Below are 15263 nucleotides of genomic sequence, written 5' to 3' on the forward strand. Positions count from 1 at the left end.
TTAAAAATATATTCAATATATAAAATATATTGAAGTTCGTTACGTAAGTTAATTCGTAAGTTATGTATATTTATTACTAATAAAAACGTTCGTAAATAAAAATAAACAAGTTTCAAGAAAGCCATTTAACCAAATAAAAGTAAAATTAATCTACAAATTTTGTTTTAATTATTCATGTACGGTGAGCCAAAATGAAAACCTGCATTAATTCAAAAAGTACAAAAATTAAATAAAAAAACAAGTTTTTTTTTAACTGAAAGTAAGGAACGACGTTAAAACTTAAAACGAACAGAAATTAGTCCGTATATGAAAGGGGCTGTCCCCTGCTCATTGCCTCGCTCTTTACGCTAAAGTTTGACTTTCTCACAACTCTTATTTTGTTTAAACAATAAAAAACTCTAGCGTAAAGAGCAAGGCGTTGAGGAGGGGACAGCCCCTTTTATATACGGAATAATTTCTGCTCGTTTTAAGTTTTAACGTCGTTCCTTACTTTCAGTTAAAAAAAACTTGTTTTTTTTATTTAATCTCCTTAAGAACCTTAACCTTTTTGGCCCCATCTAGGATTAAACACTTCTCTCTTTCTCAATAATAAATCCTCTAAGTAAACAACAAGCAAATTATATAATTTAAAAAACTTGGCCCAAGGGGATACGTGAGATAAAGTCATCTCTAGGGGCATAGTTATTGGACTTTTTGACTATTTAGAAAAAAAATACTATACAAGGCTTTATTCAGATTTTAGAAGGATATATAAAAAGGGCGAAGGCATGGCCGATAGCCCTCCGATTATTTTTCAACACTCCCCTCAACGTTTCCTTAACGTTTTAGCTTAATATCCCAAGTAGTTCCTTAGATAGTATTCCTAAGCCCTATCGACAACCAGCATGCATTTAGATTGGTTTGATTTTGTTCAACATCTCCTTTAAATTTGCATTGAAGCTTCCCCCTAATACCCTAACCATTTATGGAGACCCAGGGTCAACATGCAATCTTTTCCTTAGAAATCAACCCTATATGTTAACTCTAGGCAGTTTACATAAGTTACATGCTTGTCCCAGGGGCTGGAGGGCTCATATCATCGCAGAAAGCATAGTTGTTAGACCTTGAGCCTATTTGGAAAAAAATGGCTATCTCAAAAGTTTGATCAGAAGTAGTTTAGGGAACAGCAGTTTATAAGGCCATAGGAAGGAGACTGGTTACCCTCTGATCACTAGGCATCATTCTCACCAACATACTCTAATATTTTAAACTCAATATCATCAACCGTTCCTAAGAAATTGCTGATACGCGATTGTGACAAGGATGCATACGTTCAACGTGTTTTAATTTTACTCACTATCCAATTCAACATCTTCCGAAAGTCTCGTCTTAATAACTAAGAGTTTTTTAGAGACCGAGGATCAAACATGTCCTGCTTTCCTAAAAGATAAGCCCTATACGTAAACAATGGGAAACTTTCATAACTTACAGACCTTGCTCTACAGACCTGCTGGTGGGTGTCAAATATTTCCCAGAGGCATTGCTATTGGACTCTTAGAGCTTTATGTACAAAATGGCTATATCAAAATTTGGATTAGATTTTTTTTTGGGAGAGGAGGCAGCTACAAAATATACGGGAAGGGTGCCGGTTGCCCACCGGTCAATTTCTAATCTTAAAATGGGCACCAGAACTTACGATTTAATATCAAATAAGACTTCTCCGAAGTTTCTATAACTACCTCTTCCAAAACAAGTGGCTCTGGGATAAAACTATTTAATACATTGAAGTATTATGACCTTTGCCTATAGTCAACGCTAAAGTTGAGAGAAACTAGAGTCTCTGATTGGAATCAGTTGGAAAAACTTGTTGCTCAAAGTTTCTTCTGATTTACTCGGCTATGCCCATCATTTCCCAATCATACTCTTTGTAGACAATGTCAGTTTCGTTGTAGCAATGACATTTTATTGCTCTCCCAAAATCCAACTAACAAGCTAAAGAATCTTTTTGGCACAATACTTGGCTCTGTACCTCTGCAACCTCACACAACAAATTGTTAAATCGTTTTCACCAAGTGAACGATCCCTCAAAATTTTAAGCCAATTTTGGACTCAATATCAAAGAAGGCCTCATTTTTAGAGGTAATGCTCTATTATTGGTAGTAATAAAAAACAATACGCCTTCAATGTGCTATCTTTCCACTCACAGTGGAATGTGTGGCCTTAAATTCTTCGGAGAAGCTAATTTAATAGAAAATTGAGAATTCTAGTGCCCTTCTAGGAGTCAAGATTAGAAGACATCTGACCCTCTTTTCACATCATTTTTGTCTGTCCTTCTCCCCAAAACATTCAATAAAAAGTTGGGGATAGCCGTTTTGTTCAAAATAGACTAATGGTTAAATAACGATGCCCCCACAGCTCTTGGGATAAGTTATGCAAATTGCCCCTTTTTTACATATATAAGCCGCTATTGGGAAAGAGAACCATGTTTGATCGTGGGTCTCCAAAACGGTTATGAGTTTTAAGCTAAGACTCCAGTGGATGGAGATAAGGGAGATTTTAAATTAAATCAAAAGACAGTCTGTGCATCCAGATACTAAAAGGGGGTATCTATAACAGCTTTAAAATAGCTAAGAATAGTAGCTTAAACCTTTCAGGAATACTACTATTGCTACTGCTGCTGTGACTTTGAATACTTGTGACTCTGACTGTAACTGCTTGTGACTGTAGCTATGACTAGTTCTTTTTATGAATTTAACTAACAAGACTACAACTATTTACGACTTCGACTGCTAAAACTCTAGACTTTGACTAATTGCGGCTGTGACTTTCATCACATGTGACTGCTACTGCTTAAGATTATGACTGTAGCAACCTAAGACTGCGACTACTTGTGACTGTGACCACTTATGACTAGGACTTCTTGTGGCTCAGACTGCTTACGACTGTCAGGACTTGAGACTCTGACTACTTGCGATTATGACTAATTTTTTGTTCCTTCTAATTGTTACAGGTACTACTTGCAACTAAAACTGCTTGTGGCTGCAACTATTTACGACTATAACTACTTGCTTGACAGTGATTACTTGTATCTCCAATAAATTTTGAAAAAGACTAATTGCAATTCTGACCACTTGCAACTCTAACTACTTACAACAAGGAACTACTTATGACTGCAGCAGCGACTACTTGTGACTGTGACTACCTGTTACTGCTATTACTTATGACTTTGATTACTTTGGACTGCCCAGATAACAACAGTGACAACCTATAGATGCAACTACTTGAGAATTCTGCTCGTCTTTAATTTTAATATGACGTATTAGTTTTTTTTGAAAAACTTCTTTTTCTGAAACTTTTATTTAATAGATCCGTCAAAAAATCAATATTCTAGAAACTGGCAGCTCACGTATTTTACGTCCCTAGCCAGTAGAAACGTCATAACGGAGTAGTTATGTCCTCCCCGGAGACATACTTAATAAAATTTTAAAATATTCTGATCAAAATGGCTATTTTGAAATTATGGTGTAATTTTTTTTTTTTGGGGGGGGGGGGGTTCAGGGGGGAAGTTAGCAGAAATAATATGGGAGAGGGGTTGTATACGCTTCAAAACCTATTGACTCTTATAAAGAACACTAGAACTTTCAATGTCTAATTGAAAACAACCCTCCAAAGTTTATCCCTTGCCCAGAATCATAAATACAGGCAGAGGAGGAAGAAGGCCCCTCAAATGTACACCAAAAAGGGCCCACTGATTTGTCCACAAGTCCCAGGAGTTACAAACTTTCTCCCAGTAATGGGTTAAATTGCATGGTGATGCAGAACACCATCGCGGGAGGATCCACTATAGGAGGACAACTGCGACAGGGCGTAAGATCCAGGTCTATGGAGAACGGCCTCTTGACAGGGCTGCCTCGACCCATTCGGGGTACCTGCAAGACTGGGGACCTTGCGGTAAACTCTATTCCTACTTGAGTAGTGGCACCCCTCGAGGAAATTATAGCCTAGTAAACGACACAGCATTCGCACGGGATTCTGACTAAAGGATAATTTTTCTGGGCTTCATGTATTTGACGGGCGTTTTCGGGCTGAAAAACCTCTTCCTAGCTAACTTATCTATTATGGGATGCCTCCCTATAGTAGCATAATATTTGTAGGCATGAATATATAATGAGTCGGAGGTGATAGGCTTGATATTGTCTGTGAAGGATTTCGACTCTTGTTGATAGAAGAGCATCGCCAAGTGCTGAAAACCATGTTGTGACCAAGATGGGCCCAGGATTGCACAAGGCCTCCATTCATGGAGGTCCCAGCGACTTCTGGCTGTCCGGTTCTAAGCCGGCTTAAGCACTTCGGTGTACACTTGAGAAGATATGTGATCCCCGTCCTGCACTGGTATCCGGGATCATTGCTTTTCCTGAGGCGAAAATAATTTCAATCATTTAAAGAACATGAAAATTGGAACTTGGAATGTTACGACGTTGAAGAATGACTATCGTATCGACATTTTGACTGACGAATTCAGATGATTCGAACTCGATTTATTAGGAGTTTCAGAAACTCATATCCCAGGGGTAGGAAGTATGAAAATTAGGTGATATAGAATTTGTTTACTCAGGCAGGAAGGATGGGGCACATAGACAGGGAGTAGGGCTCAAGATGAAAAAGGAAGCTGCTAAGTCTTGTTTAGGCTTGGAAGGTATTAATAATAGAATACTAATTGCTCATTTTATGACGAAAAAGTTCAGAGTATCAGTTATAGTAATATATGCCCCTGAACCAACTGACGGAGATACTAGTGACTCAGATGAATTATACTTACAGTTACAGGATCAAATTGACAGGATCTCAGGTAGAAATATGATGTTTTTACTGGGAGATTTTAACGCCCAGGTTGGTAGAAATAGGGATAGATGGTACCCTAGCCAAGGTAAATTTGGTGTAGGAAAAGAAAACAGTAATAGATACAGACTTTTGCAATTTTTTGCAAAAGGATCATTGGATCAGGATCAGGATCATTGCTTTACCTGAGGCGAAAATAATTTCAATCATTTAAAGAACATGAAAATTGGAACTTGGAATGTTACGACGTTGAAGAATGACTATCATATCAACATTTTGACTGACGAATTCAGATGATTCGAACTCGATTTATTAGGAGTTTCAGAAACTCATATCCCAGGGGTAGGAAGTATGAAATTAGGTGATATAGAATTTGTTTACTCAGGCAGGAAGGATGTGGCACATAGACAGGGAGTAGGGCTCAAGATGAAAAAGGAAGCTGCTAAGTCTTGTTTAGGCTTGGAAGGTATTAATAATAGAATACTAATTGCTCATTTTATGACTACAAAATTCAGAGTATCAGTTATAGTAGTATATGCCCCTGTAGAACCGACTGATGGAGATACTAGTGACTCAGATGAATTTTACTTACAGCTACAGGATCAAATAGACAGGATCCCAGGTAGAAATATGATATTTTTATTAGGATATTTTAACGCCCCGGTGGGTAGAAATAGGGAAAGATGCTACCCTAGCCAAGGTAAATTTGGTTTATGAAAAGAAAACAGTAATGGTTACAGACTTTTGCAATTTTTTAGGTATAACAATCTAGTTATAACCAATACGGTGTTTGGTCATAAAATGGCTCATAGGTTAACATGGTGTTCATGTGATGGTAAGACAGCAAACCTTTTTGGTTATATTATTGTAAACTGAAGACTGGCAGGATCAATACTAGATGCTTGGATATAAAGGGGTGCCTTTAATGATGTTAAGAGTATAGATGACCATCTACTATTGTCACGGGTTAATTTGAAGCTGAAATATCGGAAGAGCAACTACCTGCCCGCAAGTTACGATGTTGGTAGACTCCAGGATAAGAATTTGAGAGAAACTTTCCAGGAACAGTTGAATACTAAACTTAAGAGTTTAAATATTGATAATGTGGAAGATGGTTGGAATAATTTTAGAAAAATAATTTGTGAAGTTGCTGAAGGTGTCTTTGGGAAGAAAGCCAGAACTGCAGCTAAGAATATTAGTGAAAAAGCTTTATGTTTGATTGAAAGTAGAAAGGACTTGTACAAGAATTACTTTAGTGATAGATCATATGAAAACAAAAGGAATGAAAAGAAAGTGGAGAAAGTATTAAAATATGAACTAAGAAGGTGTGAAGTAGAGGCCATGGAAAACATTGCCAAGGATCTCGAAGATCCAGCAAGACGGCATTATAGCAAAATATTGTACTGGCATGTTAACAAATTGAGAGGGATTAGTCAATGTGGACTTGGCTCAGTTAAAGATAGGAATGGGGCCGCAATTAGCGATAAGGAAAAAAAATAAAGAGAGATGGGCCGAACGTTTTGAGAATTTGCTTAACCGAGATAGAGTTGAAGGAAGAAATATAGAGGAAAATGAAAAAGTTTGTGAAACATTGGATGTGAAGGAAAAATTGTTTTGTGAAGAGGAATTAGCGACAGTACTAAAAGGACTAAAAAATAATAAGGTTCCAGGTGCTGATAGGGTGGTAAATGAGTTTTTTAAATATGGTGGCTCTGAGGTTAGAAATAAATTACTGAAGACTATGAATATGATTTTTGAAAAAGGGGAAGTTCCTAACGATTTTTAGGAAAACCTTGATTAAACCACATTATAAGAAAGGTGATAAAAGCGAGTGTGTCAATTATCGAGGGATTAGTCTGGTCTCTGTAGGAAGCAAATTACTTAGTAATATACTTTTTAGACTGAGAGATGCTGTAGACAAAGTTTTAAGAGAAGGACAGGGCAGCTCCAGAAAAGGTAGAGGATGTGTCGACCAAATTTTCACTCTTAAGTTAATAACTCATAAGTGCCTGAGTTGTCAAACACCTTTGGTCCTCAGTTTTATAGATTATGAGTAAGCGTTCGAGTCTGTTGAAGAAGAGCTTTAGTAAAGGTTTTATCCTTGTATGGTATACCAGACAATACATTAAAGTGATTAGTGCTATGTACGAGAATAACACTGCTGCGGTTAAGGTAGGAAATGAGGTTAGCAGCTGGTTTTGTATTGAATTAAATAAAAAAACAATTTTTTTAACTGAAAGTAAGGAGCGACATTAAAACTTAAAACGAACAGAAATTATTCCGTATATGAAAGGGGCTGTCCCCTCCTCAACGCCTCGCTCTTTACGCTAAAGTTTTTTATTGTTTAAAAAAATAGAGTTGTGAGAAAGTCAAACTTTAGTGCAAAGAGCAAGGCGTTGAGGAAGGGACAGCCCCTTTCATATACTGAATAATTTCTGTTCGTTTTAAGTTTTAATGTCGCTCCTTACTTTCAGGTAAAAAAAACTTGTTTTTTTTATTTAATTTTTGAACGTTTTTGAATAAATGCAGGTTTTGATCTTGGCTCACAGTACATGAATAATTAAAACAAAATTTTCATATTAATTTACTTTTATTTGGTTAAATGGCTTTCTTGAAACTTGTTTCATTTTATTTACGAACGTTTTTATTAGTAATAAATATACGTAACTTACGAATTAACTTACGTAACGAACTTCTATATTCATATATTTTTAATACATATATTAGGGGGTTTGCCCCCTAGTCAATACCTTGCTTTTTAAGCGAAAATTCGAATTTTGTTCCAATTCTTTAAAAATGACCGCTTAATCACAAAAGCCGTTAATTAGAATAAATAGCTCTTATGAAAGTACTAAAAAATCTCTGGCTTAAAGAGTGAGGTATTAACTAGGGGGTGAACCCAATCATATATGTAATATTTTTTGTTCGTTTAAAGTTTTGATGTTGCTGCTGTTGCAGTTGAAAAACTTGTTTTTTATATTTAATTTCTGATCTTTTTTTTTAAATAATGCTGGGAAGTCCGGCGTCCCCTTCATAGCAATGTCCCTTCCCCCATGAAAACTTCCTTCATGGAAAGATCCTCCCACATAACAACAGACCCCCCCCCACTACCAGGAAGAATCTCCCCTGAAAAAGTCTGTACTGTATACTTCCCAATAACCAAGACATACTTATAATATTTTCGAACATGCTGAACAAAATGGCTATCTCAAAATTTTGATCAGGTGACTTTGGGAAAAAAATGAGCGTGGGAGGGGGCCTAGTTGCCCTCCATTTTTTCTGGTCACTTAAAAAGGGCACTAGAACTTCTAATTTCCATCACAATGAGCCCTCCCACAATATTCTAGGACCGCTGGGTCGATACGATCACCCCTGGGAAAAAAAAACATATAAACACGCACCCGTGATCTTTCTTCTGGCAAAAAATGCAAAATTCCACATTTTTGTAGATAGGAGCTTGAAACCTCTGTAGTAGGGTTCTCTGATACGCTGAATATGATGGTGTGATTTCCATTAAGGTTCTATAATTTTTAGGGGATCTTTCCCCCTTTTTTCGAAAATACGCCAAATTTTCTCAGGCTCGTAACTTTTGAGTAGTAAGGATTAAACTTGATGAAACTTATATTTTTGAAATCAGCATTAAAATCTGATTCTTTTGGTATATCTATTTGTATCAAAATACTGTTTTCTAGAGTTTTGGTTACCATTGAGCTGGGTTCCAATAACCAATACTACATGTTAACATGTAGGGGGCTTCGAGGGATTAAGTCATCCTAAAAGACATATTTTCGACCATGCTGAACAAAATGGCTATCTCAGAATTTTGATCGGGTGACTTTGGGAAAAAAATGAGCCTGGGAGGGGGCCTAGTTGCCCTCCATTTTTTCGGTCACTTAAAAAGGGAACTAGAACTTTTAATTTTCGTTCCAATGAGCCCTCCCACGATATTCTAGGACCACTGGGTCGATACGATCACCCCTGGGGAAAAGAAAAAAAAACAAAAAAAAACCAAATAAACACGCATCCGTGATCTTTCTTCAGGCAAAAATGGAAAATTCCACATTTTTGTAGATAGGAGCTTGAAACCTCTACAGTAGGGTTCTCTGATACGCTGAATATGATGGTGTGATTTTCATTAAGGTACTGAAATTTTTAGGGGGTCTTTCCCCCTTTTATCGAAAATCAGCCAAGTTTTCACAGGCGCGTAACTTTTGAGAGGTAAGATTAAACTTGATGAAACTTATATATTTGAAATCAGAATTAAAATCTGATTCTTTTGATGTATCTATTGGTATCAAAATTCCGTTTTTTAGAGTTTCGGTTACCATTGAGCCGGGTCGCTCCTTACTTACAGTTTGTTACCACGAACTGTTTGATCAGAAGTTAACCAGGGTTGTGTTCCTTCCCCCTTTATATGGATTATTTTGATAGACTTTATCTTAAAGAGCACAGGAAAGGCAATGGGAGACCACTGAATCAAATGGGGAGGAAAAAATCTCCTCGACTTACATTATGCTGATGATTTAAGCATCCTAGATGAAAGTGTGAGCAAAATGAATGACGTTTTAGAGGTTTTGCGAGTTCAGGGTGCTTGAATAGGTTTGAAAATTAATGTTAAAAAGACCAAGTCACTAAGGTTAGGAATAAGTGAAGATGAAAAGGTGAAGTTGGGTAATGAAAAGATTGATCAGGTGGACAGCTTCACTTACCTTGGTAGTATTATTAGTAAAGATGGTTGGAGCAGTGAAGATGTCAAAAGTAGAATAGCCAAGGCTCAGAGTGTTTTTTCACAGTTAAAAAAAGTTTGGAAGAATAGGAAGATAAGTCTGCAAACGAAGATTAGAATATTAGAAGCTACAGTGATGACAGTGGTCAAATATGCTTCTGAAGCATGGGCGCTTCGAAAAGCGGATGAAGATTTGCTAGATGTTTTCCAGAGAAACTGCTTAAGGATTTTTATGGGTACCCGGCTGACTGACCGTATTTCAAACAATAGGCTATACGAAAAGTTTGGTTAAATACTGCTCTCTAGGGCTATAATGAAAAAAAGGTTGAGGTGGCTAGGGCACGTTGTGCGGAAGAAGGATAATAGATTGCCGAAGATTGCTCTTTTCGGCCAACCGTCTAGGGCTAAAAGGAAAGCAGGTCATCCTCGTCTGGGTGAGAGGACGTCATAAAGAAAGATTGAAAGGCAATGGGAACTTCATGAGTGGGCCTAAAAAGGAGGCTTTGAAAATATTGGGATGGAGGAGGAGCGTGCGTAGTTGTGTTGGCCTCAGGCAGCTTGGAGCTGTGGTGAGTTGTTAGTAGTAGTATTAATAGTAGTATTCCCTGAACGTTAGCCTCGGAGTGAAATGGAAGCCATTTGGGTATTTTGCCCCGGAATAATAAGAGTGAGTTTTTGTTAAAATTGGAGTTTTTAAACTAAATTTATGTCTTAAGAATGCTTTTTTTTAAAGGATATTCTTTTTCTTTTAGAGTGCGATCAGAAACCTATTGTGCTTTGTACTTGCACAAATTTCCCTTCGACAAACAGAGATGTAGCTTCTACTTTGAAAGCTGTGAGTTTACTTTTTTATAATACTTTAATATCCGTTAATCTTTCGATGTCTGTAAATGTTTGGTAAACTTAAATTTCTGCTAAACTTACTTTTTTTTGTTTCTTTAGGGAGGTTTGAAGGACGATAAACTCTTGCCACTTTGTTAGGATACACGAACAAAACTGAAGTTTGTGACCTTTTGTCACAGGCATGTGCATACCTTCCAAATTCATAAGAATACTATTATCGTTTGACCTTTGAAATATAAAGGTATAGTACATACTGCAAATTACGGTAAACCCAATTTAAAAAAAGGGAAAAGACGGCATGCGCTGAATAGATTATAAGCTTCTTTGATTTTCGAATTTTACGGGCTTTTGGATAAACCTTTTAGTCTTGGTATATAGATTTATTAACAGAATTTATAAAATTTATCAACAACGGTCAGTATATAACTTATATATTCAGTTTGTTATATATATTTATAAGTAGTAGGTTAAATATGTCAGTGAGTTATATATTTCTGTATGTAACTTATATATTCAGTGAGTTATGTATATTTATAAGTAGTAGGTTAAATATGTCAGTAAGCTATATATTTCTGTATATAACTTATATATTCAGTGAGTTATATTTATTTATAAGTTGTAGGTTAAATATGTCAGTAAGTTCTATATTTCTGTATATAACATATATATTCAGTGAGTTATATATATTTATAAGTAGTAGGTTAAATATGTCAGTAAGTTATATATTTCTGTATATAACTTATATATTCAGTGAGTTATATATATTTATAAGTAGTAGGTTAAATATTTCAGTGAGTTCTATATTTCTGTATATAACTTATATATTCAGTGAGTTATATATATTTATAAGTAGTTTGCGTGTTTCGGTACCTCCATAGGAGGCACGGACCAAGGGGGGACCTTGTCCCTGGGGGTCCATAATAGAATCTGGGACACCCCCGCCCGGGGTCTGGTGTCCGGGATCATTGCTTTTCCTGAGGCGAAAATAATTTCAATGATTTAAAGAACATGAAAATTGGAACTTGGAATGTTACGACATTAAAAAATGACTATCGTATCGACACTTTGACTGACGAATTCAGACGATTCGAACTAGACTAATTAAGAGTTTCAGAAACTCATATCCCAGGGGTAGCAAGCATGAAATTAGGTAATATAGGATTTTTTTACTCAGGCGGTAAGGATGGGGTATATAGACAGGGAATAGGGCTCATGATGAATAAGGAAGCTGCTGAGTCTTGTTTAGACTGGGAAGGTATTAATAATAGAATACTAATTGTTCATTTTATGACTAGAAAGTTCAGGGTATCAGTTATAGTAGTATACACCCCTGTAGAACCGACTGACGGAGATACTAGGGACTCAGATGAATTTTACTTACAGTTACAGGAGCAAATAGACAAGGTCCCAGGTAGAAATATGATGTTATTACTGTAAGATTTTAACGCTCAGGTTGGTAGAAATAGGGATAGATGGTATCCTAGCCTTGGTAATTTTGGAGTAGGAAAAGAAAACAATAATGGATACAGGCGTATGCAATTTTGTAGGTATAACAATCAAGTTTTAACCAATACTGTGTTTGGTCATAAAATGGCTCATAAGTTAACATGATATTCACGCGATAGTAAGACAGCAAACCTTATTGATTATGTTATAGTAAACCGAATACTAGCAGGATCAATACAAGATACTAGGGTATTTAGGAGTGCTATTATTGATGTTAAAAGTAAGGACCACCATCTAGTAGTGTCAAGGGTTAATTTAAAACTGAAATATCGGAAGAGTAACTGCCTCCCGGGAAGTTATGATGTTGGTAGACTCCAGGATGAGAATTTGAGAGAAACTTTCGAGGAATAGTTGAATCCTAAACTTGAGAGTTAAGAATTTGATAATGCGGAATATGGTTTGAATAATTTTAAAAAAATAATTTGTGAAGTTGCTGAAGGTGTATTAGGGAAGAAAACTAGAACTACAGCTAAAAATATTAGTGAAAAAGCTTTATGTTTAATAGAAAGGAGAAAGGATTTGTACAAGAATTATCTGAGTGATAGATCGTATGAAAACAAAAGAAATGTAAAGAAAGTGGAGAAAGCATTAAATTATGAACTAAGGAGGTGTGAAGTGGAGGCCTTGGATAAAATTGCCGAGGATCTGGAAGATACAGCTAGACGGCATAATAGTAAAATATTGTACTGGCACGTTAACAAATTGAGAGGGAGTAGTCAATCCGGACTTGTCCCAGTTAAAGATAGGAATGGGGTCCCAATTAGCGATAAGGAAAAAACTAAAGAGAGATGGGCCGAACATTTTGAGAACTTGCTTAACCGAGATAGAGTTGCAGGAAAAAATATAGAGGAAAATGAAAAAGTTTGTAATACTTTGGATGTGAAGGAATATTTGTTTTGTGAGGAGTAATTAGCAACAGTACTAAAAGGATTAAAGAATAATAAGGCTCCAGGTGCTGATAGGGTGGTAAATGAGTTTCTTAAATATGGTGGCTCTGAGGTTAGAAATAAGTTATTGAAGATTATGAATGATTTTTCAAAAAGGGGAAGGACCTGGCGATTTTAGGAAAACCTTAGTTAAGCCACTTTATAAGAAAGGTGATAAAAGTGAGTATGGTAATTATCGAGGCATTAGTCTGGTCTCTGTAGGTAGTAAATTACTTAGTAATATGATACTTTTAAGACTGAGAGATGCGGTAGACAAATTTTTAAGAGAAGATCAGTGCAGTTTTAGAAAAGGTAGAGGATGTGTCGACCAAATTTTCACCCTTAGGCTAATAATTGAGAAGTGCCTGAGTTTTCAAACACCTTTGGTCCTCAGTTTTATAGATTATGAGCAAGCTTTCGATTCTGTTGATAGAAAAGCTTTAGTAAAGGTTTTATCCTTGTATGGTATGCCAGACAAATACATTAAAGTGATTAGTGCTATGTACGAGAATAACACTGCTGCGGTTAAGGTAGGAAATGAGGGTAGCAGCTGGTTTTGTATTAAATCAGGAGTTAAGCAGGGTTGTGTTCTATCCCCCTTAATATGGATTATTTTGATGGACTTTGCTTTAAGGAGCAAAGGAAAGGCAATGGGAGACCACGGAATCAAATGGGGAGGGAAAAGTATCCTGGACTTGGATTATGCTGATGATTTAAGCATCCTAGATGAAAGTGTGAGCAAAATAAATGAAGTTTTAGAGGTTTTGCGAGTTCAGGGTGCTAGAATAGGTATAAAAATTTTTGTTAAGAAGGCCAAGTCACTAAAGCTAGGAATAAGTGAACATGAAAAGGTGACGCTGGGAATGAAAAGATTGATCAGGTGGGCAGCTTCACTTACCTTGGTAGTATTATTAGTAAAGATGGTGGAGCAGTGAGGATGTTAAAAATAGAATAGCCAAGGCTCAGGGTGTTTTTTCACAGTTAAAAAAAGTCTGGAAGAATAAGAAGATGAGTCTGCAAACCAAGATTAGAATATTAGAAGCTACAGTCATGACAGTGGTCAAATATGGCTCTGAAGCATGGACGCTCCGAAAAGAGGATGAAGATTTGCTAGATGTTTTCCAGAGAAATTGCGTAAGGATTGTTCTGGGTACCCGGCTGACTGACCGTATTTCAATCAATAGGCTATACGAAAAATGTGGTTCAATACCGCTCTCTAGGGCTATAATGAAAGAAAGGTTGAGGTGGTTAGGGCACGTTGTACGGATGTAGGATGACAGATTGCCGAAGATTGTTCTTTTCGGCCAACCATCTAGGGCTAAACGGAAAGCAGGTCGTCCCCGTCTGGGGTGGGGGGAAGTCATAAAGAAAGATTTAAAGGAAATGGGAACTTCGTGGGCGGGTGTAAAAAGGGAGGCTTTGAATAGATTGGGGTGGAGGAGGATCTTGCGTAGCTGTGTTGGCCTCAGGTGGCTTGGTGCTGCGGTGAGTTGTTAGTAGTAGTAGTAGTAGTCAGGGAAACTCACTGGGTTGTTTATAATGGTTCTTTCTATATTCACATATTAAAAAATTCAATTTAAAATTCAAAAATTATAATCAAAATCATAAAAATTTTGCAGAAGGTAACATTCTAACCTACTCCCCCAATCAAATTCTACCTGTTTTTCCTTATTTTTACCCAATAGTACAGAGAATTTCTGCTTTCATAACGAATTTATAGCATTGCCAGAGGAACTCAAGCAACGTAAAAAGAACAGTTTTTTGAAAGAAAATAGCTAGAAATGTCCAAAAGGTGTTTTTGGAATTTAGAGGGCAGATCCTACGAAGAGGATGGAACACAAAAATTGTCTTCTTCCCTAAAAAAAATATTTATTATAAAATACATTTTTATTTCTCATAAAATAAAAATATTTCTCATAAATTTATTCTGATAAAATATTTCTCATATTTATCATAAAATGAATATAACTAAATTTTCTAAGACATAGGCACATACACCCCTTACTTACACACAATGACCCACGAACTCTATTTCATAATATGTGATACGTAATTATAAATCACTGTTTATGATTTTATCCACTATTAAGCAAATAAAAAAAATATATAGGAATTATTTTTGCCACCGCACTGCATTTCCATCTCTAAGACTGGAAAGCTCAATATATATTTTTCTATAATTCTAGATAAGTTATTTACTCAAAAATTTAACCCCCTTGCAACTTAATTCTCTTTGGGGCAAAATTGTGTTCTTTTGCCATTAAAAGTTGGAAAAATTTAATTTGATGTAGTAGATTATTTATGCTACTCAAAAGGATACTAAAGGTTTTAACTTTTTCAAATATGCCTCTTTTTAATTTTCAAAGACTTGCAGTTTGATTACATTATCCTTTTGAAAAAAAAATTATATACGTGTGGAGCCCAAAAATCTGTTCCCAAAAATA

The 15263-nt window shown here is 36.1% G+C and overlaps 1 protein-coding gene across 1 annotated transcript in view; it reads left to right on the plus strand.

Moving 5' to 3' along the window:
• LOC148939197 (pH-sensitive chloride channel 2-like) overlaps window positions 1-15263 on the plus strand; it is a 79534-nt gene that overhangs the window by 18122 nt on the left and 46149 nt on the right. Inside the window, exon 4 of the mRNA XM_089106649.1 lies at window positions 10297-10379. Within this exon, the coding sequence (XP_088962775.1) occupies window positions 10297-10379 (83 nt within the window). The remainder of the gene's footprint in view (window positions 1-10296; window positions 10380-15263) is intronic.

The sequence above is a fragment of the Artemia sp. Qi Xiang Cuo genome, chromosome 21 (assembly GCF_049724085.1).
Source record: "Artemia sp. Qi Xiang Cuo chromosome 21, ASM4972408v1, whole genome shotgun sequence".
Lineage (NCBI taxonomy): Eukaryota > Metazoa > Arthropoda > Branchiopoda > Anostraca > Artemiidae > Artemia > Artemia sp. Qi Xiang Cuo.